Raw genomic sequence first — 27789 nt, 5'->3', positions numbered from 1 at the left:
GCCCGCACGCCAGCGCCTCACCTCAAACAGCGGACCGATCCTGTTCTTCTCCAGGTAAGCCTGGATCCGGGATTGCTGATGCGAGGCCATGGAGAGACCGAAGGGCCACGGAGCTAGCGGGAGAGCGCGCGGCCGTGCGCCTCTGCCAGGGGACACCCCTGCTTTCCGCTGGACCGGGGCCGGGCCGGGAGCTCGGGAGCCTCGGCTCCGCCGGAGCGGTGAGCTGGGGCTCCTGGCGCGGGCGTGGGCTGCAGCCGAGGGAGCCGCGAGCGCGTGGGGCGCCGAGAGCCGGAAGCCGGGGCGCGGCGCCGCCAACTCACACAACTCGGAGGCGAGGCGGGCACTCATTCACCGCGTTCTCCTCCTCCTCCCCAAGCCCGCAGCTCTCCGCAGCGCCCGCGCCGGGGGATCTGGAGCGGAGGCTCCCGCTTCCTTTCTCCTCCGGGCGGCGGCGGCGGGAATCAGGGGGCGGGCGGCAAGCCGGGAGGTGCGGCTCTGCTTAGAGCACGCGCCCGGGGGCGCCCTCGGGCGGACCGGGGCGGCGGGGCTCGAACCCGCGGGGAGCGCGCGTGTGCGTGCGTGTCCGCGCCCGCCCGCGGCGGCGCTTTCGCCCAAGTGACGGGAACACCCGGCCCGGGCTGCTCCCGGGTCTCGGCTCGCCCTGCCCGCCGCTCCCTAGCGACAGCGCCGCTCGGAAAGCCAATGGTGGAGATGCTTCTTTCAAAGTGCACATAAATCTGGCGCTTGTTGGCTACTCCTTGGCAGCTGCAAAGGCGTTCAGAGATGGGGTCGTCCCCACCGCTCCTTCTGAGCCTCTCCTCGCACCTCCACCAGCTCAGGGTCCGAGGTGGATAGAGTTGTGAGAAGGAGCGTGGGTCTGAGGGTGTACCACGAACATGAAGGAGCCGTCCATCAGGCCGTCTGGCTTGGCTTAGAGCAGGTCGGTGGGCTGAGCATCCCGCTGAAAACTCCCAAAGTACAGACACCCAAAGGTTGGGAGCAAACCTTCAGGTTTTCACAGGAGGAAAGCCATGAAAGCAAGCTAGCCCTTCCTTCCAGTTTGCCTTCCTAATCCTCATGTGGATTACCACCCACATGTAATTATGGCTGTAGATCTATAGCTGCATCTCCAGTACTACAGGATTGCACTCAACGAGGTTTCCTTTAGATGCTTCCTGTGTGTGTGTCTGTGTGCTCAGTCGCTCAGTGGTGTCTGACTCTTTGCGACCGTTTGGACTGGACTCGGCCAGGGTCCTCTGTCCATGGGACTTTTCAGGCAAGAATACTGAGCTCCTCGAACTTAGCCAATAACTTTATTATGCAGGGGTTTCTAAGGGAAGATCTCCAGGCTGCAGAGGTTCCTTCATAAGTTCTCTTTCTTGTAGAAAAAAGAAAACTCAACGAAGCCTCCAAAGCCGACTTCTCTTTCTCCTAACCATGATGTGCTACCAAAATAAAAAGATTTATTTTGGTAAACGTGGTTTAAAATGAAGGGAATAGTTATCCTAAACTGGACTGCAAGGATATAGCTTTCCTTGTCTTTTGCCAGCTGCTATGTTCTGGGTTTCTGTTATTCATAATATCTTTATTGGTGTCAGTGGTTTTTCATCTGTATAGTTTTAAATTTTTGTATTAATTTTTAAAGATTGTTTCTATATGGACCATTTTGAGAGTCTTTATTGAACCTGTTACAATATTACTTCTGTTTTATGTTTTTGCTTTTTGGATTCCAGGCATGTGTGGTCTCAGTTCCCCAACCAGGGATCAAACCCACACCCTCTGCATTGGAAGGGGAAGTCTTAACCACAGGACCACCGGGAAAGTCCCTTATCTGTATTTTAAAGGAACTACTTAACTAGAAACATGCACTAGTAAGGAATGGAATATCCCAGGAAGTATTGTTAATTCTATTTCAAAATTCAGATAAGAAACCTGCCAGAATACCTAAGAGCATAACCATCATTGATAACCTGAAATAGACAGGATTTGCATTGGAAAGATGCCCAAGTTAATACTTTTACAGTCAGACTCAGGTGATCTGCTCAGGGAGAGCTAAACTGGATAGCAGTGAGGTGCCCAGGGTTATCACATATTTTCCACTGACGATCAAAGGCCTACTTGCTTACATATTTTTTAGCATGTTCAGGAGAAAATAAATATATAGGGTGAATATCAGCATTTTATTTGATATTAGGTATAGTATACAGACATCTATGACTCAGCTAAAAAGTCAGGCATTTTCAATACCACATAGTACCAGAGAATCAGAATGGTACCTTTTTTAAAGAGACATGAGGAAAATGCTTCTTTAAATCAGACTATTAACCTATTTAATAAGTCTTCACCATGCTCAGAGTACTGCATCCAGGGCCTTGAATGGAAAAGACAGTTTTGCTGGCAAAATACTTAAGCAGTAAAGGGAAGCTCATGAAGATATATATAGTATTTATGTGTATATGTATATTAAAACACTAGACATCCCCATATCATATTTTTTTAAATTCACGAAATATTTTAGAAGTTTTTCAAGGCCTTAAATAATACCATCTCTTCCACAAGGCACTTGGTTCTTTCCACTTATCCCCAAACTTCATTACTAAAATAAATATTCATTGCACAGCCTCTCCTTGACAGACATTACATTAGAAGTGAGAATTCAAAGGTGAAAGGCCTTGTCTTTTTCTCAGTTTTTGAGTCTTTTTGAGACAATTGGTATATACAAGGATAGTGACATTATAATGAATTGTGCCAACATATGCATGATACATAAAATATGTATTTATATACATAAAACACATAAAACATAGATATATAACATATGCTGTGTGAATACTAAAGAATGAAAAAATTACCTGTGCCCACATCATCAAGGAATGCTCTGTAAAGAAGATTGCGTTTGAGTAAAGCGTCAAAGGAACAATAAAATTTTAAAGTTTTCTAGATAGGATTGGTGAACTGAGAATGAGGATGAAGTTTCAAACTTTGGCATTAAAAAAAAAAAATTGCTGTGGTTGAGACTCCACACTCCCAATGCAGGGGACAAGGTACCAGTTCAATTCCTGGGGAACTAAGATCCCACGTGTGGTGCAGCCAAGAAAACAAAACAAAACAAAACAAATAGCGTGAGCAAAGGCACACAGTTATAAAGCACGCTGGTGGTTAGAGAAACATAGCAGGGATATGGAGGAAGATTGGCATGTGTGGTTAAAAATGTAAGCAGAGTTCAGCTCACTAAAGGTCTTACTTCCTAAGAAATACAGACTTGTATTTCCTGGGTGATGAGACATGACTGAAGAGTTTTGAGGAGAGGACTGTTATACTCAGGGAAAAGTTTTAAAAAGATTGCTTTGGTTACAACATGCATGATAGATTGAAGAAGAATGATGTGGGAAGAGCAAAACTAATTTAGAATCTGTAAACAAAACTAACCCAAAACTAATTTAAGGTATGGAATCCATAAACAAATCATGAGGGCCAGCCTTTGGACTGGGGATAAAAGCATGGGGAGGATGGAAAACATTCAAGAAACATTGAAAGACTGACTTGTTGATTACCTTTATTTAGGATGAAGTTAGAAGAGGGAATCAGAGATGACCCTCTAATTTCTGCAATAAAGCTAAAAGGATTATAAATTATTTGCTTAAGTCACCCAATGAATAATTGATAGGGCCAGGTTTTGATTCAGTATTTTCAGACTCCAAAACTAAAGCTACTCCCATTTTTCACCCTGTATCCTGAAAATTAGCCAAGAATTTCATTTCCGAAGATCAGCATCCCTTGGTAGCAAGGGCTATATCTCCAGACCTGACACATAGTAGGCACTTAATAAATAGCAGTTAAATGAATGAATTAAATTATAGTAGATAAATTCAATCCAGCTATGCTCTTTTGGGCTAAACTGTGCCTCTGACAAAGGGCATTTATATTTAATTAATTGCATGCATATCTCTAGTCTTGCTTTTAAATTACAAACTCTTTAAAATCATGAACTGTATCTTAATATTTCTCTGTGCTTTATAGCATGTAACATTGTATATTTTCATACAATGTTTTTCATAAATATATCTTTAATTAAATTCTGTACATTTTGAGAATTTATTTCATTTAGTCTCTTTAAGATTGGCTTAAAGTAACCACTGTCAAAAAGTAACCACTGTCCTACAGTGAATTTCTTTTGCAAACATAACTTAGTACCTTTATGATCTTTTACCTTTTTTTGGCTTGAGTACAGCACAAAAAGGCCATTTTCGATGAGAATGTCTTGACCTCATTGTGCTACAAAAGTGCTTATCAGCATAATTTACAAATATACAGGATCCAATTTGTAGAATGTTCTAAAAGCCCTCATCTAACTCCACTCTGCATAGCTCCCGAAACAAATGATTTCTGATTAGAGACAAGAGAACAATGGTGAAGGCCAGTAGGCCTAATTAGGAAGTATAAACAATGTAATCCCCTGAAATTAATTAAATATTTAAATAAGAAGACAGAGAAGTTCCATGCCAATACCAGTACATTGAATTTAGGCTGCCAGCCTGAAGCATACTTGCCCTGTTCCTGTATCTTGCTCACCTTGCCACTTTAAAACAAACTCAGACAGCTGTTTTTCCAAAGAACTCAGTGTATCATGCAGGATTTTAATTTTTGAGTTATTAAGTGGAGAGGCAGCATCGGAGACTGAAATGAAAGAGGACCTGGAGACATGAATATAGTCCTGAATGAGGAACTTTCCAAATGTCCTTTGATTTCAAAGTCAGAATTGTTCAAAAATGAATGATAATTATGGCTTAAACCACATGAAACTATTACATAATGGGATATTCCATAGATGGAAACTTTCAAAATACAGATTTCGGGAAACAATTCCAAAGATGCCCGGGTATATTTTGATGCTAATGCAAGAATATTTACTATCATTTCACATAGTCCCATATACTTTCAGTTATAAAGACTGATTTCAACATATTGTTAGGTTTTTAATTAGCCTAAGGACCCATATCTGTGTTAGTATGTGTGAAGGGTCATTTAGGTCTCCCTTGAATTTGATTCTCTCTTTAACATCACCCCAGGAAAATGTAGAGAGTGTTTTCTTGTTTGCTCTTAGTTGGTGGTTCAAATGCAGCTGAAAGCAGGGATGAGGGGGAGGCATTGTTTGGGAATCTATCAGCCTCATCACTGAGAATGCTGACCTTGGAGTTCTAGCCCAGGATAGAATCAAGGCTTTGCCATTTATTACCTGTGTGATGTCAAGCAAGTTACTTAACCTCTCTATTCACAGTATCCTCATGTATAAACCGAAGATAAACAGTACCTAGTTCATCAGTTTATTATTAGTATTTCATGAACTCATATAGGAAGCATTAATATGGAGCTAGGTACACAGCAAAGATTCAATGAAAGATAGTGCTAATATTTTTATTAATTGTCATCATGTCATCATCATTACCACCACTAGCATTATCAAATCCCTAAGACTTGGACTTGCAAAATTCACATAAGCTGTATTAAACAAGTTATCTGAAGAAGTCCTAAGTAGAAAGAATGTCTTGCAAATCAAAGCTGTAAGGCAGGATATGAAAGTCTCTTAACTAAAGAAAATAAGAAAAGTCCTTCTAAATTCAAAAAGAGAGCTATAATAATAATAATAATAAAGAGAGCTATAAGGTGAAATGGCAACCTACTCCAGTATTCATGCCTGGGAAATCCCATGGACAGAGAAGCCTGGCGGGCTACCATCCAAAGAGTCAGACAAAATTTAGCAACTAAACAACAAAGGTGAGTATAAAGTGTAATATAAAATTATCTACTCAATTGGATTACTCTACATAAGAAATTATTTATAAGGGATGAAAGGTTTCCACATGAAACCTGGTAAAAGGAGAACCAAGAGAAACATTTTGGTGATTATCCACACCTACTGAGCAGGACAAAAAGCTACAGGACCCAGCACAAATGAATCATTAAGAGAGGGTCATTAAGAGAGGGTGGTCACAGAGAGCTAGTTTTCTTCATTTCTGCCTGAAGTGCTTCTCAGAATGAATTCAAATGATGAGCACATATACAGTATGGCTTATGTACCAGGTACTGTTACAAGCACTTTCTACACTGCACTAGGTCATCTCATCCTCCAAACAACATCCTGAAGTAGTTACTACTATTAGCCCCTTTTATTCAGATGAGGCAACTGAGACACACAGAGGATAAGCAACTTGCCCAGGGTCCCAGCTAGTTAGTAGCAAAGCCCATATGTGAACTGAGGTAGTATCTTAAACATCACTATATTGTCTCCCAAAGCTCTGACCACGTGTGTCATTTCCTTTGTATTGAATTTGTTTGGACCAAGAGGTATTTTGATGGCTGCTTTGACCTCACTGCTATGTTTATATGAGGAAGGAGGTAACCAGGGTAGCAGATACCCATGTAATTTCTGGTCCCATACTCAATGAAAACTTTGGCAAACTGGCTTATATGTGTCTCTTGAGAGTTCCAATAATGCTAATCAGTCATGTTGACACTGATTGAACTGATAATATTGACTCACTGGACCTCCTAAACTGAGAACTCAAATGATACTGGCAGCTTGTGAAATCCTGCCATCCAGCCTTCTCAGGGAACATTTCTATCACTTTAATTTCCCCATTTAGCTTTTAATATGTTTACAAGCAATCACCATCTAAACTGCTTTATATCAATAACTTTTTATAATATATATTTGCATTACATCATGAATCATGGAATGGAAATCTACAGATATCAAATCACAGATATCTCTGATACTCATTTTCAATAAACTTTAACCTTGACATGCTTTCTGCTTATAATTTCCAAAATAATTTCCAAATGATTTTTCATTATAGTAAGTGAGAGCCTTTGTTAAGAAACATAGCTTAAACAATGAAAACTGCTACAGAATACTGTAACATGATACTGAATTTATTGAAAAGGAGGAGGAAATAAGAGCAGACTAAGCAAATAAAAGCAAATAAAAGATGACTTAGAAAGGAAAACAGTTCTACTTAGTGTACACCCTGGGGAGCCAGGCTCTCTGCCTAGGACTGGATGTGCTATTGCTCCAATCTAGCTATCAAGGAATAAGTAACACCTATTTCTCAAGCACACATCCCTGTAAATGCCAAGTAATGCTCATGAAATATTTCTGATGAGGTCATAAAGAATAGCAGCTAAACTTACTTTGGGAGGATTAGAAAACCAAAAGTTAAATGAACAAATGAATGAATGCATGGATAGGTGGACAGATGGAAGAACAGAGGAAGGAAAGAATTAATTAATTAAACGCTGATACTTTATAAGGTAATCATGTGTGTGTGTCTGTGTTAGTTGCTCAGTCATGCCCAACTCTTTGCAGCCCCATGGACTGTAGCCTGCCAGGCTCCTCTGTCCATGCGATTCTCCAGGCAAGAATACTGGAGTGGGTAGCCATTTTCTTCTCCAGGGGATATTCTCGATCCAGGTGTGGAACCCAGGTCTCCTGCATTGCAGGCAAATTCTTTACCATCTGAGTCACAAAGGAAGCCCAGGCAACCATGTTGCATATCTAATAATCAGGTCCTCAATCATTTATGTCTAAATCCTCCTTTTCATGTATTATAAAGTTTATTGATTTTGTTCAATACACAATTCTTCTAAATATTTATGAAGTATTTAAACACAGCATTCCAATAAGATGACAGCATTGACTTGCCTTTGTGTGTTTTACTTGAGTCTCTACTCTTCAATTTGCCATTTCTTAACTTTTCTTCTTTTCATTTCTAAAGGAGTTTTTCATCTTGAAGCGTGAGCCTGAAACAGAAGTACAGAATTGTTGATCAGTAAAAACCAATTGACTAGAATTGATGACAAATGTTTTCTGCAACATCTGTTTTCCAACATGTATTTTAAGATCCTTTTGTCTGTAAATGCTTGCCCCGACAGTCATATTCTTAGGCGTATTTTAGTATCAAATTTCTGACACTGAACCCAAGATTTCATTCATTTTAGGATGGTCATTCCTTACTCTCAGCATATACTGACTCATATGATCTGTTTTGCCAAAAATATTATCCAAAAAACTCATTTATTTCTCCCTTTTCACTTCATTATCTTTAATAAAGTGGCATTATGTAAAAACTTGCCTTAAGAAAGCAATGACACTAAGGCTATTTCGGAATTTAAGCTAGGAACAAAGAAATATGGTTAACCTTTTACATTTCCTAATATTTAATTTCAAAATATTCTCCCTCCAGTGAAAAATTAAAATTAGGCACTCACAGGCTAGCACCTTTAGGAAATAAAAAATGTGAGACTGAATTTTTCAAATATGTGTCTTGTCTGCTTCTAAGCAAAAATAAGTGGTCTCTGTATTTGTTCAGTATTTGAGCTGCTTGCCACAGCTTAAGTGTCCATTGACATTTCTATCTCCCTCAGAGTGTAACTTTCTCAAAGGTAGTTAACCTGGCTTTTGTGTCAAACTTGAGATTGAATTATTGGTCAGCTGTACACACAGCTACACTTTTGTGACCACGATTACTCTTTTCTTTTTGCCTTGCCATGCGCAGCATGCTGGATCTTAGTTCCTAACCAGGAATCCAACCCATGCCCCTGGAAGTGGAAGAGTGGCATCCTAACCGCTGGACTCCCAGAAAATCCCTCACCCACTATTATCACTGCATTTTACCAAGGACAGAACCACAGCCCCAGAGAAGACAATGGCAACCCGCTCCAGTCCTCTTGCCTAGAAAATCCCATGGGCAGAGGAGCCTGGTAGGCTGCAGTCCATGGGGTTGCTAGGAGTCAGACACGACTGAATGACTTCACTTTCACTTTTCACTTTCATGCATTGGAGAAGGCGATGGCAACCCACTCCAGTGTTCTTGCCTGGAGAATCCCAGGGACAGGGGAGCCTGGTGGGCTGCCGTCTGTGGGGTCGCACAGAGTCGGACACGACTGAAGCGACTTAGCAGCAGCAGCAGCAGCAGAACCACAGCCCAGAGTAGTTTAATAACATACCCAACTAGTTGGTGGGAAAAACAAAATCTGGATTCAAGTCTGTCTTATTTGGAAGCATGTGTTCTTTCATTCCATTACACAAGAACAATTTCTGTTTTAATTGCTTTGATTACCCATCAACATTTCAATTGCTTCTTTTTTTTTTGTTTTGGTAATGTTCTGACTTGCATAGCTACCTCTATTTGGAACAATATTCAATTATGCCATTGAATGCACTTGTAATGGCAACTGATCAGTCTCATACTTTTCAAGAGTAGGAAGAGGTATGTGTTTGTAATACCTCTTGTAACATTATAATTTTTTGGTAATTTCTCACTAACTGTAGAATAAAAGAGGTAATATTGGAGAATGTTTAGAAGTATGGGCTCTAAAGTTAGACTTTGTATTGTTTACATTTTAAAATTTTCTGTATATTATGATGTTTGACATCTTTTCATTATTTTTTATTGGAAGTATAGGTGATTTACAATATTATGTTTGTTTTAGGTGTACAACATAGTGATTCAGTATTTTTTCAGATTATACAGGATTATAAATTATTACAAGATAATGGTAAAAATTCTCTGTGCTATATAGTATATTGCTAATTTATTTATATATAGAAGTTTATATCTATTAATCCCATAGCCCTAATTTGTTCCTCTCTACTTCCCTCTCCCCTTTGGTAATCACAAGTTTGTTCTCTAGACATGTGACTTTGTTTCTGTTTTGCATATACATTCATTTGTATTATTTTTTACCTTCCACATATAACTGACATCAGTTTTTGTCTTTGATGTTTAACACCTTCAGAACATTTCTGGCTGGGGAGAGATGGTACCTCCTCAGGCTAGCCAGTACTTAGAAGTACATTGTTGAAACAAGTAAAAGAAAATCTAAATAAAATGAACAATACCCTGTATTCATAGATTGTTAAAATGGCAGTACTCACCATCTGATCTACAGATTCAACACAATTCCCATCAGAACTCCAACTGACTTCTTTACAAAAATTGGCAAGCTCATCCTAAAATCATATGGAAATGTGAGAGACCCAGAATAACCAAAATGGTTTTGAAAAAGAGTGAAGTTGGAAGACTCACACTTCCTTATTTCAAAACTTATTAAAAAGCTATGCAGTAATCAAAACAGTGTGGTACTGGCATAAGAACAGATGTGAATGAAACCAAATCTAGAGTCCAGAAATAAAGCCTCACATTTATGTTGACTTGATATTAGACAGAAGTGTCAAAGTAATTCAAAATTTTCATCAAATTGTGTTGATCAATATTTCTATCAAATGGTGTTGAGATAACTGAATATCTACATGCAAAGGAATGAAGCTGGACTTCTACCATACTACATTCAAAAACTAACTCAAAGTGGATCTCAAAGTTAAGATCTAACACTATAAAATTTTATGAGAAAACAAAGGTGTATGTCTTCAGGATACTGGATTAATGCTTCCTTAGATATGTTGTCAAAAGCACACACACACAAAAATAAGTTGTATGTCATCAAAAACAAACACTTTTTGATGCAAAGGTTACCATCAAGAAAGTTAAGACAACCCAAAGAATGGGAGAAAATATTTTTAAATCATACATCTGATGACACATACCTAGAATATATGATTAACTCTTACAATTCAGTAATAAAAATGCCAAATATTCCAATTAAAAATGGACAAAGGAACTGCACAGAATTTCTCCCAAGAATATATACAGATGGTCAATAAGTACATGAAGACATGCCTAATACCATTATTCATTAGGAAAATATAGATTAAAACCACAATGAGATACCACTTAAAAGATAAGGAATGCCATGATACAGTTACAAAGATAAACAATAAGAAGTGTTGGCAAGCTGTGCAAAACTTGGAACCCTCACAGATTACTGCTATGTATGTAAAATGGTGCAGCCAATTTGAAAAATAGCCTGGCAGGCCCTTAAAGGGTTAAATATCAAGTTATATTACCCAGCAATTCCACTCCTAGGTATAAACTTGGGTATGAATACACATGATACCAAAGGAACTTATACATGAGTGTTGCAGCGGCAATATTCATAAAAGCCAAAAAAGTGAAAATAATGCAAATACCCAGTGTTCATTACCAGATGAAAGATTAAATGAAATGTGATATGTGCATACAGTGGGCTTCCCTGGTGGCTCAGTGGTAAAGAAACCGCCTGCCACTGCAGGAGATGCAGGAGATTTGGGCTCATCCCCTGGGTCGGGAAGATCCCCTGAAGGAGGAAGTGGCAACCCACTCCAGTATTCTTGCCTGGGAGAGCCCATGGATGGAGGAGCCTGGCAGGCTACAGACCATGGAGTTGCAAAGAGTCAGACACAATTGAGTGGCTGAGCACATACACGCTCATATAATATTTTATATGTCCATATATTATCTTATGATTTGGTAATACAAAGGGATGCAATACTAATCCATGCTATAGCATGGATGAACCTTGTCAAAGAAATCAGTCACAAAGCACCACATATTTATTGTGTGCTTCCACTGATATGAAATGTCCAGAATAGGCAAATCTACAGGGACAGAGAGTAGATTAGTGGTCTCCTAGGGCTGGTGGGAAAGCAGGTGGCAGGTAACTGGGGGGAAGAGCTTAGACAGGGGAAGGTGCAGGCAGAAATAGGGTGGATGAATGATGAGTGACTGCTGATGGGATTTCTCTTAGGGGTGATAAAAATGTTCTAAAATTCATTGTGCTGATGGTTGCCCACTCTGTTCAATGTTCTAAAAAGCATTCAGTCGTACACTTTAAATTGGTGAATTGTTTTATGTGAATACTGAATTTCTTTCAATAAAGATGTTTTTAAGGAATTAGCAGTAATTGTTATATTATGTCCTGGGGTCTTCTTGGATTCTTGTTTTCGTTCATTGTGTGTGATGGAAAAAAAAAAGGTGATTATAAAGCAACACTCACAGTTATAAACAGATCCTTAAAACCATCCTTTATTTGATGAGCAGCATGATGGGCTAAAACTGCAGGTTTAAAAACCAAAGGGAATTAAATCACTTTGTATTAAGTTTGAGACTTCAAGCATCTGTGTGGATTCAGGAAAGAGGAGACACTTGACCAGGCCAGAGAGAGGCAAAGATGCAGCGTGGGGAAAAAGAAGAATTACAGCTATATTGAGCTGCTTTGCTTTTTGATGCAATAGACGAGAATATGCATATGTTCATTTAAGTAGAAAATATCCAGCAGAACCATTTCTTTCTCACTGGGCTCTGGGACCTGTTTTGAGAGTCTGTCTGGAGGGTAGCTGCCACCTCATCTGAAGTACTGATGGAGCTTTCCTGTTGGAGAAGGATAATTAGAAGTCCTTTTTGGTTTCTTTCCTTCTGGAGGTTAAGAATCACAATTTTTAGGGAGTTCCTTGGTGGCTGAGTGACTAAGACTCCATGCTCCCAGTTCAGGCGGCCTGGGTTCTATCTCTGGTCAGGGAAGTAGATTGCACAAGCCACAGCTAAGAGTTTGCATGCCACAACTAAAGATCTCATACACTGCAACAAAGACCAACACAGCCAAAGAAATAAAATATTAAAAAAAAGAATTACTATTTTTAAAATTCTGATTTTCTACCTTTCAGCACTTAAGTCTTAATGCTGCGAATATTCTGCAACTTGTCTTTCTTTTTCACCAAAGTGAAGCTATTGAGAATTATCCCTGATGATACGTGTTTACAGGACATTGATTTTCACTGCTCTGTGTATTCCGTGGTATGAATATAGCATAATTCATTTATCCACTAACCCATTCTAAGTTTTTACTGATGCAAACAATGTTACAATAAAATTCTTGTCCATGTCTGATTTTTTCCATAGCCTAGAATTTCTCCAGGGCATAAACCTAGGAAAGAAATTGCTTGGTCATAAGGATACACATATTTGAATTCATGGGACATGGTTACATTACTCTCCAAAGCGGCTGTATAAATTTATAGTCCTTACCACAACTTTTGAGAGTCCCTTTCCCTGAATTCTCACTCATACCGCAGGGGTAATCCTATAAAAGGTGTGGGTCTCCATTCCAACCCTCCCTACATTGGTATTAAATTCAAGCCCCTATATTAAAAGTGATAAATACCTCGAGGCAGTCAGTGTCAGCTCGCCAGTTCACTGTCCTGATTTTCAGTTCCTTCATTTCTGGCCCAAGGCAATTTCCCTTTCTTAGCAGTTCAGCCATGCATTTATAAGGATGTTAGTTATAATTTATTGAGCAATCCTTGGTGTTTGTAGCTGGAGGGTTTTCAAGCTATCTGTACTGCCAGACCTTTAAATGCCTTGACAGCGTTTTCAGCACCTGAGCAATCTTTAAACACACCCCAGATGTTGGATACCATAAAGGAAGTAAGTGCAATCAAATTAGCCACTACAATGAGCTATTAAACTCTTTCCACGTGTATTCATTAGTTACTATGCTGCCACACACGGGAATCTGCAGCTTATCTGAGGTTGAATCTCAACTAGTTTCTTACTAGCTGTGTGACCTTGGACAATGTACTTCACCTTTCTGAATCGCAATTTCTTCATCTAAAGGAAAAGGATGTAAATCATAGAATCTGACTTGTATGACTGGTATAAAAAGTCAATCAGTTACTACTTATAAAAATACTTAGAACTGTATCTGATGTACAGTGTGTGCTATGTAATCATGTGATATATGGAGGAATAAATATTAGACATTTATTTTTGTACTACCTCTGAATATTTTTTTAAAAATGATCTCCCCTAAAATTGCCAGCATGGACAATCTAATGTTGGCAGCATGATAGCACTACTTCTCAACTTTAATGATACTAATTATAAATGGATTTTACCTAGAAGCCTCTCTGTGCTCCATAATACAAGCAAAATAATTGTTGCCCGTTGTGGGCCAGCCAAGTGGTTATACAGGTTGGGAGCAAGGATGTTAAATAGGCCCCTCAGCTGTTTTTAGGATTAAAGAGGCACTCTGAGCAAAAAAAAAAAAAAAAAATTCCAAAAGCTTTTTCTTTGTCTAGAGTAGTCACTTTTAGTGTAGGAAGATGTTCAGCGTATGAGAAACAATGTCTCAGGATTTGACTCTGCACAGGAATGGAAAATTAGGACCAAGTCTGTATGACACACCTTTTATCATGCTCTTATGTCATGTGTGGTCTTTATCCTCTGACCACCCTTTTCAGGCCATACACAAGTCACAACATGTTTATTACACTTAGTAGTCATACCATACTCTCCTGTGCTCAGTCGTGTCCAACTCTTTGCGATCCCATGAACTGTAGCCAACTAAGTTCCTCTGTCCATGAGAGTTCTCAGGCAAGAAAACTGAGTGGGTTGCTATTTCCTTCTCCAGAGGATCTTCCCAACCCAGGGACTGAACCTGCATCTCCTGCATTGGCAGGAAGAGTTTTTACCAGTGAGGCACCAGCAAAGCCTACTATCATAATTTACATTAGATCAGACTTTATCTTTCACCAACTTCTATTTGCCCCACACCCCTGACTCTGGCAACCACCTTTATACTTCTGTTTCTATGAGTCTGACTTTTTTTTTTTTTACATTCCACATATAGGTGACATCAAGCAGTATTTATCTTTAAGCAGTATTTATCTTTCTGTGTCTGGCTTACTTCACTTAGCATAATGCCCTTAAGGTCCATTCATGTTGTTGCAAACAGCAGAATTTCCTTCTTTTTCATAATATATTAGTAAATTAGGGAGTACATATAAATTCAAAAAAATGTTTGCTAACAAGTAGCCTACAAAGGTCTGCATTTGCTTTCTCTGATTTCTTACTCACCTCCATAAGGTAAGTGATCTTTGTAACTTTCCGGAACTCCACTGACATTGCTTTGGTGGGCTTGCCCATTTGCTCAGTGGTGAAAGAATCGGCCTGCAGTGCACGAGACATTCAGGAGACCCAGGTTTGATCCCTGAGTCAGAAAGATCCCTTGGAGAAGGAAATGGCAACCACCTTCAGTATTCTTGCCTAGAAAATCCCACGGACAGAGGAGGCCGGCGGGCTACAGTCCAGAGGGTCGCAAAGAGTCAGACACGACTGAGCGACTAAACAACAACAGCAACGAAGTAGTCAAAGACCTAATTAAACCTAAAATACATCTTTAAGTCCTTTCAAGAAACATAACCGTGAAAGACAGAATGTAGATCAGATAACAGCTGGAAAAAAAAGATGTAACGTTAACGAAGACTTCATTTTTCAGGTGAAGAATTTATTTTTAATTCTGAAGAAAAGAATGTTTAAGATAAATAATTGCAAACATATATTTACACTAAATTAAACCATGCAAATTTAAATATATAAATAATTTTAAGGTAAAATAGTAATTTTTAAATTCAAATTTTATTTTTTATTTTTTTTTCATTTATTTTTATTAGTAGGAGGCTAATTACTTTACAATATTGTAGTCATTTTTGCCATACATTGACATGAATCAGCCATGGATTTACATGTGTTCCCCATCCCGATCCCCCCTCCCGCCTCCCTCCCTATCCCATCCCTCTGGGTCTTCCCAGTGCACCAGCCCTGAGCACTTGTCTCATGCATCCAGCCTGGGCTGGTGATCTGTTTCACCCTTGACAGTATACTTGTTTCAATGCTGTTCTCTCAGAACATCCCACCCTCGCCTTCTCCCACAGAGTCTAAAAGTCTGTTCTGTACACCTGTGTCTCTTTTTCTGTTTTGCATATAGGGTTATCGTTACCATCTTTCTAAATTCCATATATATGCATTAATATACTGTATTGGTCTTTATCTTTCTGGCTTACGTCACTCTGTATAATGGGCTCCAGTTTCATCCATCTCATTAGAACTGATTCAAATGAATTCTTTTTAATGGCTGAGTAATATTCCATGGTGTATATGTACCACAGCTTCCTTATCCATTCGTCTGCTGATGGGCATCTAGGTTGCTTCCATGTCCTGGCAATTATAAACAGTGCTGCGATGAACATTGGGGTGCACGTGTCTCTTTCAGATCTGGTTTCCTCGGTGTGTATGCCCAGGAGTGGGATTGCTGGGTCATATGGCAGTTCTATTTCCAGTTTTTTACGGAATCTCCACACTGTTCTCTGTAGTGGCTGTACTAGTTTGCATTCCCACCAACAGTGTAAGAGGGTTCCCTTTTCTCCACACCCTCTCCAGCATTTATTGCTTGTAGACTTTTGGATAGCAGCCATCCTGACTGGCGTGTAATGGTACCTCACTGTGGTTTTGATTTGCATTTCTCTGATAATGAGTGATGTTGAGCATCTTTTCATGTGTTTGTTAGCCATCTGTATGTCTTCTCTGGAGAAATATCTGTTTAGTTCTTTGGCCCATTTTTTGATTGGGTCATTTATTTTTCTGGAATTGAGCTTCAGGAGTTGCTTGTATATTTTTGAGATTAATCCTTTGTCTGTTGCTTCGTTTGCTATTATTTTCTCCCATTCTGAAGGCTGTCTTTTCACCTTGCCTATAATTTCCTTTGTTGTGCAAAAGCTTTTAAGTTTCATTAGGTCCCATTTGTTTATTTTTGCTTTTATTTCCAATATTCTGGGAGGTGGGTCATAGAGGATCCTGCTGTGATTTATGTCAGAGAGTGTTTTGCCTACGTTCTCCTCTAGGAGTTTTATAGTTTCTGGTCTTACATTTAGATCTTTAATCCATTTTGAGTTTATTTTTGTGTATGGTGTTAGAAAGTGTTCTAGTTTCATTCTTTTACAAGTGGTTGACCAGTTTTCCCAGCACCACTTGTTAAAGAGGTTGTCTTTTTTCCATTGTATATCCTTGCCTCCTTTGTCGAAGATAAGTTGTCCATAGGTTTGTGGATTTATCTCTGGGCTTTCTATTCTGTTCCATTGATCTATATTTCTGTCTTTGTGCCAGTACCATCCTGTCTTGATGACTGTGGCTTTGTAGTAGAGCCTGAAGTCAGGCAGGTTGATTCCTCCAGTTCCATTCTTCTTTCTCAATATTGCTTTGGCTATTCGAGGTTTTTTTGTATTTCCATACAAATTGTGAAATTTAAATTCAAATTTTAGAAATGAGGGAAGAGGTTATTAAGCAGTCAACAGCAAACAAAAAACAAAAAAGTCATGGAGACAATAAATAAATATGAAGAACTATTGAAATCTCATTTTGACTCTACTGAAGGGTACACAAAGGAGAACAGCAGTAAATTACCTAGAAAATATGTTTTATGGGTAGAGCACAGAAAACATTAAATGTCAAGGTAAGAAATTCAGGCTTTATTTTGTAGGTGATAAGGCAGAAGTGATGTTTTTGAGCTTGGGGTGACCTGCTCAAAGCTGTGTTTGATGGAAATCAATCCAGTAATGGCTTATGTCCATGACATATTTTGTTAGCTCTATACAGAACACAATAAAGGAAGTTTTACAATCATTTCTTCTAAGGAAATTCAATATTCCCAAAAAATTTCTCTTATTTTTGTATTATTCATATTTCCAGTACTCTTGGTAAATTTCTTGCGTGCAGAGAGCTCTAGAAAACATCACTGAGTTTTCTTATACACCAAAAAATAAATACATAAATTCATTGGAAAATGTGCATTGCCTCACTAAAGTTTATACTCATAAATTTCTGGTTAATAAGTTTAACACTTCCATAGCCAGTTCCCATGGAGAGAAACATTAAGATTCTTATATTTTATAATAAGAATTTGAGCTACAGGGATGAATTTTCTCAGCAAAGAGTCATTGGAGTGATAGCATTCTATAATATCACTACAAATTAAATTTTATTTTCCCATCTGTTTATCAAAAAGTCAAATAACTTTATATGACTTACAATAAATTGTTCAAAAAGCTGTCTTCTGATCTCTTCTTCACCTCTGACTTGTGTTTCCAAGAGAGAAGATGTTCAAGTCACTTTCTTCTTATATTTACTATTATATTCCTAAATTATAATGCATATTATTGCTTTTTGACTTGAGGACTTCATTTTCTTCTGTACCCATTCCTCCATTCATCTAGTCATTTTTGGTTAATAATAATTCAATTTGATATTAATACTGTCATGTAATAATCACAGCTGAACCATGTAGTCATTGGTGAAGGAAACATTTCCTTGTATAACTTTTTGCTTCCCTGGCTTGAATCAATGCCTTATATATATTTATTTCTGATGTACCTTCCACTCATTTATGTAGTGTAGACAAGCTGAATAAAGGTTCTGAATGGAGCCCATCCTTTTTCAAAATGACATATTTTTACAATGTATTAACAGAGACAGTTGTCAATGGAAGATTGCAAATATCCCATTGAACAATATCTTTGGGCAAGCCACAGGGTAGTTTGCATTCTTCGTTTTATTTTTGTTTCTTCAGTCTGCCTTATTTAATTTGGCTCTTGATCCCCAAAATGAGATGTATGGAGACCTGGGTTCCATCCCTGGGTTGGGAAGATCCCTTGGAGAAGGGAAAGGCTATCCACTCCAGTATTCTGGCCTGGAGAATTCCATGGATTATACAGTCCATGGGGTCACAAAGAGTTGGACACAACTGAGCGACTTTCACTCACTCACTCACATGCTGCTCTCATCACAGCCATTGAACTACTATTTATTATTATGAACAGTATAATAACAGTGAGATCATTCAGTAGCCCTGTCTCTTGTTTCTGCCCTTCTTCCACACATTGGATCAACTATTATATCAGGAGGGTGTGGGGAACACAGCCTGAGCATCCACTGGCAAGAGTAAAGCTGAGAGCTGTAGATTCAAAATGTGTGATATTTCTTTGGTGGAGATGCCTCTCAATGCAAAACCCATGGTGATTTCATTATCATGAATATGCAAAAGAACCTCCACAGCAAAATCGATTGTCAGGCTTCCACTTAAAATAATCTTTTTTTCTTTTTTTTTAAAATTTATTTTTAAACGCCAAAAACATTTTATATTGGGGTGTAGCCAATTAACAATGTTGTCATAGTTTCACGTGAACAGTAAAGGGAACCAGCCATACATATCGATGTATCCATTCTACCCTAGTCAATCCTAAAGGAAGTCAACCCTGAATATTCACTGGAAGGACTAATGCTGAAGCTGAAGCTTCAATTAATTTGGCCACCTGATGCAAAGATCTGACTCATTTGAAAAGACTCTGAGGCTGGGAAAGATTGAGGGATGACAGGGGAATAGATACTTGAGTGGTGTCACTGGCTCAATGGACATGAGTTTCAGCAAATTCCGGGAAATGGTGAAGTAGAGGGAAGCCTGATGTGCTGCATCCACGGGGTCACAAAGAGTCAGACACAACTGAGTGACTGAACAAAAACAACATTCTCCCCCCAAACCTCCCTCCCATCCAGGCTGGCACATATCACTGAGCAGAGTTCCGTGTGCTACACAATAGGATTTTGTTGGTTATCTACTTTAAATATAGCAGTGTGCCCATGACCTTTCCAAACTTAAAATAATCTTGAACAAAATCTTTTGTGGTTGCATTGAGGTAAAGCTATGTTTCCCTCCTCCTGTGTTGGATGTGACTCTAAACTTCAGTCGTTGAGAATCAATTTCTTCTTTTGAACTTCCATTAGTCTCATATTTGCAAGGTGCCAAATCATCACCTACTATTGTTGGCATCTCCTCTTTGATGGCTGGGTTTTCATACTAATCTAAGATATGAATCTACGGCATTGTTAGTGAATTGCTTTTAACATCTTTCTCAACTATAACTATCTTGTCTCCTCGTCGATTATTGATCTTCCTTTTACTTGAATTCTGATTTATCTTTTTGCACCTTTTTTTCCCTTGAAACAGGTGGCAACTTTCCCTACTTTCAAAAGGTCTGAGTGCAGCCGTTTCCCAGTCAATTCTTCAAAATGCTTTAGAATTTCCTTTTTTAAAAACCTTTGAACTAGATCTTTAAACTCCTGAACCACCACAAGTAAGTTATCAACTGATCTCAGACAATGAACCTGAACCAGACTTTCCACTGAAATATCAAAATGCATCTTGTCTGGTCTTGGCTGATTTTGCATGATGGCCTAAATTTCTCTCTCACTTTATCTGCCCCTGTTTGTCCAAAACCAGTCAGTACATTTCAGTTCAGTTCAATTCAGATGCTCAGTCATGTCCAACTCTTTGCAACCCCATGAACTGCAGCACGCCAGGCCTCCCTGTCCGTCACCAACTCCCAGAGTCCACCCAAACTCGTGTCCATTGAATCGGTGATGCCATCAAGCCATTTCATCCTCTGGCGTCCCCTTCTCCTCCTGCTCTCAATCTTTCCCAGCATCAGGGTCTTTTCAAATAAATCAGCTCTTTGCATCAGGTGGCCAAAGTATTGGAGTTTCAGCATCAACATCAGTCCTTCCAATGAACACTCAGGACTGATGTCCTTTAGGATGGACTGGTTGGATCTCCTTGCAGTCCAAGGGACTTTCAAGAGTCATCTCCAACACCACAGTTCAAAAGCATCATTCTTCAGCGCTCAGCTTTCTTTATAGTCCAACTCTCACATCCATACATGACTACTGGAAAAACCATAGCTTTGACTAGACAGACCTTTGTTGGCAAAGTAATGTCTCTGCTTTTTAATATGCTGTCTAGGTTGGTCATAACTTTCCTTCCAAGGAGTCAGTGTCTTTTAATTCCATGGCTGCAATCACCATCTGCAGTGATTTTGGAGCCCCCAGAAAACTAAAGTCAGCCACTGTTTCCCCATCTATTTGCCATGAAGTGATGGGACCAGATGCCATGATCTTAGTTTTCTGAATGTTGAGCTTTAAGCCAGCTTTTTCACTCCCCTCTTTCCCTTTCATCAAGAGGCTCTTTAGTTCTTCTTCGCTTTCTGTCATAAGGGTGGTATCATCTGCATGTCTGAGGTTATTGATATTTCTCCTGGCAATCTTGATTCCAGCTGTGCTTCATCCAGCCCAGCGTTTCTCATGATGTACTCTGTATATAAGTTATATAAGCAGGGTGACAATATACAGCCTTGACATCCTCCTTTTCCTATTTGGAACCAGTCTGTTGTTCCATGTCCAGTTCTAACTATTGCTTCCTGACCTGCATACAGGTTTCTCAAGAGGCAGGCTAGGTGGTCTGGTATTCCCATCTCTTTCAGAATTTTCCACAGTTTATTGTGATCCACACAGTCAAAGGCTTTGGCATAGTCAATAAAGCAGAAATAGATGTTTTTCTGGAACTCTCCTGCTTTTTCGATGATCCAATGGATGTTGGCAATTTGATCTCTGGTTCCTCTGCCTTTTCTAAATACAGCTTGAATATCTGGATGTTCATGGTTCATGTATTGCTGAAGCCTGGCTTGGAGAATTTTGAGCATTACTTTACTAGCATGTGAGATGAGTGCAATTGTGCAGTAGTTCGAGCATTCTTTGGCATTGCCTTTCTTTGGGATTGGAATGAAAACTGACCTTTTCCAGTCCTGTGGCCACTGCTGAGTTTTCCAAATTTGCTGGCATATGGAGTGCAGCATTTTCACAGCATCATCTTTCAGGATTTGAAATAGCTCAACTGGAATTCCATCACCTCCACTAGTTTGTTCATAGTGATTTTTCTAAGGTCCACTTGACTTCACATTCCAGGATGTCTGCTCTAGGTGAGTGATCACACTATCATGATTATCTGGGTCATGCAGATCTTTTTTGTACAGTTCTTCTGTGTATTCTTGCCACCTCTTCTTAATATCTTCTGTTTCTGTTAGGTCCATACCATTTCTATCCTTTATCGAGGCCATCTTTCATGAAATGTTCCCTTAGGATCTCTAATTTTCTTGAAGAGATCTCTAGTGTTTCCCATTCTGTTGTTTTCCTCCATTTCTTTGCACTGATCACTGAGGAAGGCTTTCTTATCTCTCCTTGCTATTGGCTCTAATAGTGACTTGGAGAGACTCACACTCATTTCTGAAACCATTTTCTGTTGCTTGAATAAAGGTCTCTGATTTTCATGAAAGTTCACATCCAGGAGTTGGTTAGTGGCTTTTTGAATGTCATACATGTTGGCCATGCTTCTAAGATCCCTCATATGGTCTTAGCCACCAGCACAGACCCTTCCGGCCCTGTCATTCCTGCAGGCCCAGGGTACCCAAATGCTATGCTTTCTCTTTTCTCTAAAGATGTTGACTATAGCACTTGAGATTTTGAAAAAAAATTTTAATCAAACTTTTGAAATATATAGCAAAACTGAATTTTAGAGTAAAATGCCAATATATCCACCACAGAGATTTTGGATTAACATTAACCCTTGCTTTTTCACGTATGTATTCTTACTTTGATAAAGATAAACATCTTACTTTGATGTTTTTATGCATTTTACAGTAAGTTGCAAACAAGTGTATACAATGCAAGTACCCCAGCACTTGAATTCAGCATTCTTGCCCTGTTGTTATTGTTCAGTTGCTCAGTCATGTCTGACTCTGAGACCCCACGGACTGCAGCACGCCAGGCTTCCCTGTCCTTTACCATCTCCCAGAGCTTCCTCAAACTCATGTCCATCAAGTCGGTGATGCCATCCAACCATCTTGTCCTCTGTTGTCCCCTTCTCCTCCTGCCCTCAATCTCTCCCAGCATCAGGGTCTTTTCAAATGAGTCAGGTCTTTGCATCATGTGGCCAAAGTATTGGAGTTTCAGCTTTAGCCATGAATCCTTCCAATGAATATTCAGGACTGATTTCCTTTAGGATGGACTAGTTGAATATCCTTGCAGTCCAAGGGACTCTCAAGAGTCTTCTCCAACACCGCAGTTCAAAAGCATCAATTCTTTGGTTCTCAGCTTTATGGCCCAACTCTCACATCCATACATGACTACTGGAAAAACCGTAGCTTTAAGTATATGGACTTTTGTTGGCAAGGTAATATCTCTGCTTTTTAATACCCTAAGTTTGTCATGGCTTTTCTTCCAAGGAGCAAGCATCTTTTAGTTTCATGGCTGCAGTCACCATCTGCAGGGATTCTGGAGCCCAAAAAATAAAGTCTGTCATTGTTTCCGCATCTATTTGCCATGAAGTGATAGGACTGGATGCCATGATTTTAGTTTTTTGAATGTTGAGTTTTAAGCCAGCCTTTTTTTTTTTTTTTTTTTGATATGAATTTTTTTTTTATTTTTTTTAATTTTTTTATTAGTTGGAGGCTAATTACTTCACAACATTTCAGTGGGTTTTGTCATACATTGATATGAATCAGCCATAGATTTACACTTATTCCCCATCCCGATCCCCCCTCCCACCTCCCTCTTCACCCGACTCCTCTGGGTCTTCCCAGTGCACCAGGCCCGAGCACTTGTCTCATGCATCCCACCTGGGCTGGTGATCTGTTTCACCATAGATAGTATACATGCTGTTCTTTTGAAACATCCCACCCTCACCTTCTCCCACAGAGTTCAAAAGTCTGTTCTGTATTTCTGTGTCTCTTTTTCTGTTTTGCATATAGGGTTATCATTACCATCTTTCTAAATTCCATATATATGTGTTCACTCTCCTCTTTCACTTTCATCAAGAGGCTCTTTAGTTCCTCTTTGCTTTCTGCCATAAGGGAGGTGTCCTTGACATATCTGAGGTTATTGATATTCCTGCCATCAACCTTGATTCCAGCTGTGCTTCCTCCAGCCTGGCATTTCACATGATGTACTAAGCAGGGTGACAACATACAGCCTTGTCGTGCTCCCTTCCCGATTTGGAACCAGTCTGTTGTTCCATGTCTGGTTCTAACTTTTGCTTCTTGACCCACATACTGATTGCTCAGGAGGCATGTAAGGTGAACTGGTATTCCCATCCCTTGAAGAATATCACACAGTTTATTGTGATCCACACAGTCAAAGGCTTTAGTGTAGTCAATGAAGCAGAAGTAGGTCTTTTTCTGTAATTCTCTTCCTTTTTCGATGATCCAGTGGATGTTGGCAATTTGATCTCTGGTTCCTCTGCCTTTTCGACATCCAGCTTGAACATCTAGAAGTTCTTGGTTCATCTACTGCTCTTGCTCTAGAGTATTCTTGACCTAGAGTTCAATATTTGTTTTTTTTTTCTTTTGATGTAAAATTTACATACAATCAAATGTACAAGTGTTGCTGAGTTCTAAAATATGCAAATATTTGTATAATCCAAAGCCCTTTATGACAATGTCACTATAAATCCAGAAAGATCCTTTATGTCCCTTCCTCATCACAAATCCTAAAACCATTTCAGGAAGACCATTGTTCATTTTTTTTCCATCACTGATTGATTTATTATTTTAGAACCTCATAAAAATAAAATAGCATAGTATACACATTTTTTCTTCTGGATCATAGGTTAGTGTATGTGTAGTTTTACCAAAAAATGCTAGATCTTTTGCCAAAAGTTGCTATATTTTACATTCCCACCAACAATATATGTTTTCCAGTTGTGCACATACTTACCTAAATTTGGTATTGACAATCTAATTTTATTCGTTCTGATGTGTGTTGTGGTATGTCCAAGTAGTTGTAATTTAACAGCTAATGATGTTGAACATTTTTATGTGCTCATTTCACATGTGTGTTAATGTGTCTGTTCAATTTTCTGCTCAACTTTGTTGAGCTGCTCTTTTATCGCTGAGTTGTAGGAGTTTTTAATATACCCTGCATCCCAGTCCTTTGTTAGGTATGTGTTTGTAATATATATTTTTGTCAGATCTATGGTAGTCCTGTTCAGTTTATTAATGCTGCCTTTTGTTAATTAGTTTTTTTTTCTGACAAGTCTAACTTATCAGTTTTTTCTATTACGGTTATTGCTTCCGATTTTAGAACTTCGCTTCCACACAAATCACAAAGATAGTACCCTGTATTTCTCTTCAAAAGCTTTATGATTTTTGCTGCAGTAGTGTTCCGTTTCAAAATATTTTCTGTTTTCTTTGGTGATTTCTTTGCTAAAGACAGTAGAGGAGTTTTCTATTTTTTCAGTGATTTTTTTTTTCCCAGATGTATTGTTCTTGATTTCTAGTTTAATCGTTATACTCAGAAAGCATATATCTTATATGCTTTTATTTTTTTCAATTTATTAAGACTTGTTGCAGATTCTGGTGTATGATCTATTGCAGTGAACATATCACGTGCTCTTGAAAAGAATGTGTATTCTGTAGTTGTTGAGAATAATGTTCTAAAAATATCATTTATAAAAAAAAAAAATAAATAGACTCAACATGACATAAAAAAAAAAATAAAAATATCATTTATGTCAAGGTGGTGGTAGCTTGTTCATATCCATCTATGTCTTCACTGATTTTCTTTATACAGTTCTATCAGCTGCTGAAAAATAGTGTTAAAATTCTTCAATTATGATTGTAGAATCATTTTATTGCTCCTTTTGATTCCATCATTATTATTTTATGAATTTTGAAGCTGTTCTGAGGGAAAAACATTTATAAATATTGTCCTTCCAATGAACTGATCCTTCTAGTCTTATGAAAAGGCTCTCTTTCTTTTCAGTGCACTTAATTCCTTCCTGAAGTTTGAATTTTGATGTGGTATCATTTCTTTTCAGCCTGAAGAATTCCCATTAACATTTCTCCAAGGGCATATCTGTTGACAATGAATTCTCTTTTCCTTATCTAAAGCTGCCTTTATTTAAGCCTTTGTCATTTTTTGCTGAATATAGAAATTTGAGTTGTCAGGGTTTTTTTCTATTCTATCAGAACTCTAAATACATTGTTCCATGGCCTTGTTCACCTATTAGAATGTGTTACTTTTCCCTAGATGTTTTCAAGATTTTCCTCTTCATTTTCAGGACTCAGTAATTTTACTGTGATGAACCAAAGTTTGGTTTTATTTTACTTTTTCACATATGGAGTTCCCTTATTATTTTCAAGCAGCCTCGTGAAGTATAATTGGCATACACCTATCAGCATGTATTTATTATAATAAGTGTACACTTTACATATACACTTTAATATATATATGCTCAGGAAAACATCACATAATCAAAATAATGAGCATATTTATTACCCTAGAAATTTTTCTTCTGTCTCTTTGTAATTTTCCATCTTTCATCTCATTCAGAATTTCTTTGATCTCCTTTCCAACACTATATGTTACTTTGCATTTCCTAGAATTTCATGCAAATGAATTTCTACAATGTATCCACTTTTTTGTCTAGCCACTTTCAGTCAAGGTAATTATTTTGAAATTCATGTTATTGTGTATGTTAATAGCCTAATCTTTTACAGGGCTGAATGGTGTTCTATTTTATGGATGTACTACATTATGTTTATATAGTCACCTGTTGATGAACATTTAGATTGTTTCCTCTTTGGGACCCTTACAAACAAAGGTGTAACATTCATGTTCAGGATGTGGGGGGGTACATTTGTATACCTGTGACTGATTCATGTTGATGTATGGCAAAATCTATCTCAATATTGTAATTATTCTCCAATTAACATAAATTAATTTTAAAAATTCATATACAATCTTTTCACCTTTCTTGGGTAAATACCTAGGAGTAGAAAGGCTGGGTCATTTGTATGAGCCAGAAGCAGAAGTCACAGTCATTTTTCACACTTTCTTCTCTCAGTCTGTCTTCCTGGGACTCAGTTACACATGCCTGTTAGACATTTCATTCATGTCTCACAGATCCCTAAAGTGCCCATCCTTTTTCTCCTCTCTTTTCCTCCCACTTCTTCATATTAGACAAATCCTACTGCATTATCTTCAAGATTACTTATCTTTTCTTCTGCTATATTGTTTGGCTAAATCTATTCAGTAACTTTTAACTTCAAACATTGCATTTCAAATTCTAAAATTTTCATTGAATTTTATCTTTTCATTCATTATGAGTACACTTTTCTTTACTTATTCAGCACACTTATAAAAATCCATTTAAAAATCCTGTATACTATTACCAACATTTGGGTCATTTATGGGTTGAATCTCTATTTGCTTTTGAGACTGGGTCATATTTTCCTATTCCTCTTTGCTGATTAATTTCATATTGTATCATATTATGAACTCCATGATTCTGAAAATCCGGTTCTTATTCCTTCAAATAGTGTCAAATTATGATTTGTAGGTAGTCACTTGGTTGATCTCATATTGGATTCTGTGCTTCTTGGATCGAGTTTCACATGTATGCATAAGGGTCAACCAGGTATCTTTTGCGAAGCGAGAACACAGCTTTTGGAGATAGCACTCTCTTGCTCTCGCCATTTTAGGGTTCTCCCCTCCCTCTCCAATGTCTCTGACAGCTCTGCACCCTGTCCTTCCTTTCTTCTGGCAGAAGGACTACATGTTTCCTTGCTTGGTGCTAGTCCTTCAGTGTGGCATCAGCCTCAGGCTGCTGTTAACCTAAAAGCCATTTTAAAAGAGGGAACAGGGGAGTCTTCTTCCAAATGTCAATTCGCTTCTAGAACCTACTTTTCTTCATTCGTTAGTGTTTTGAGGTAGTTGTTTGTCATATTTCGCCCAGGGTTTATGGTTTTAATTTACTGGAAGTTCAGTCAATTAGGAAATTACTTGGACACCACACAGGAAGTGGTACCCTCAGTAACTCACTTTTGAAGTTTTCTACTACTCTCTGAATTCTGTTTCCTCTGAAGATTTTCTCCTACCTATTTGTTTGGGTCCCTTTCATGTTAAAACCTTTCTTGAATGTCTGGTGATCCTTGGTTGTGCTTTCATTTTTAACAGTGATGCACTAACATGCAGATTAAAAGATCCACCCTGGTGGCTGTAGCTTACTGAGCAGCAGATTTTTTTCTTTTTTTTTTTTTTTCACTTTTCTAAATGTTTTGAATTTTTTAAAAATAATTAAATATTGAAAATTTTACAAAAATGTTAAACAATTGAGGTTCTTCTCATTTTTTCCCCC

At 38.4% G+C, this 27789-nt stretch overlaps 1 protein-coding gene and 1 pseudogene across 5 annotated transcripts in view; both read right to left on the bottom strand.

Moving 5' to 3' along the window:
* The window catches only part of C21H8orf34 (chromosome 21 C8orf34 homolog), a 340111-nt gene extending 339522 nt beyond the window's left edge, over positions 1–589 (bottom strand). For all 5 annotated transcript variants that reach the window (XM_043880336.1, XM_043880338.1, XM_043880337.1 and 2 more), the window contains exon 1: positions 22–589. In XM_043880336.1, coding sequence (XP_043736271.1) covers positions 22–348 — 327 coding nt within the window. In that variant the 5' untranslated portion in view covers positions 349–589. The remainder of the gene's footprint in view (positions 1–21) is intronic.
* LOC122679092 lies at positions 462–21972 on the bottom strand (annotated as a pseudogene).
* Between the last annotated feature and the right edge of the window lie 5817 nt (positions 21973–27789).

Source organism: Cervus elaphus, chromosome 21, assembly GCF_910594005.1.
Source record: "Cervus elaphus chromosome 21, mCerEla1.1, whole genome shotgun sequence".
NCBI classification, from domain to species: Eukaryota; Metazoa; Chordata; class Mammalia; order Artiodactyla; family Cervidae; genus Cervus; species Cervus elaphus.
This window is presented reverse-complemented; position numbering and strand designations above follow the sequence as displayed.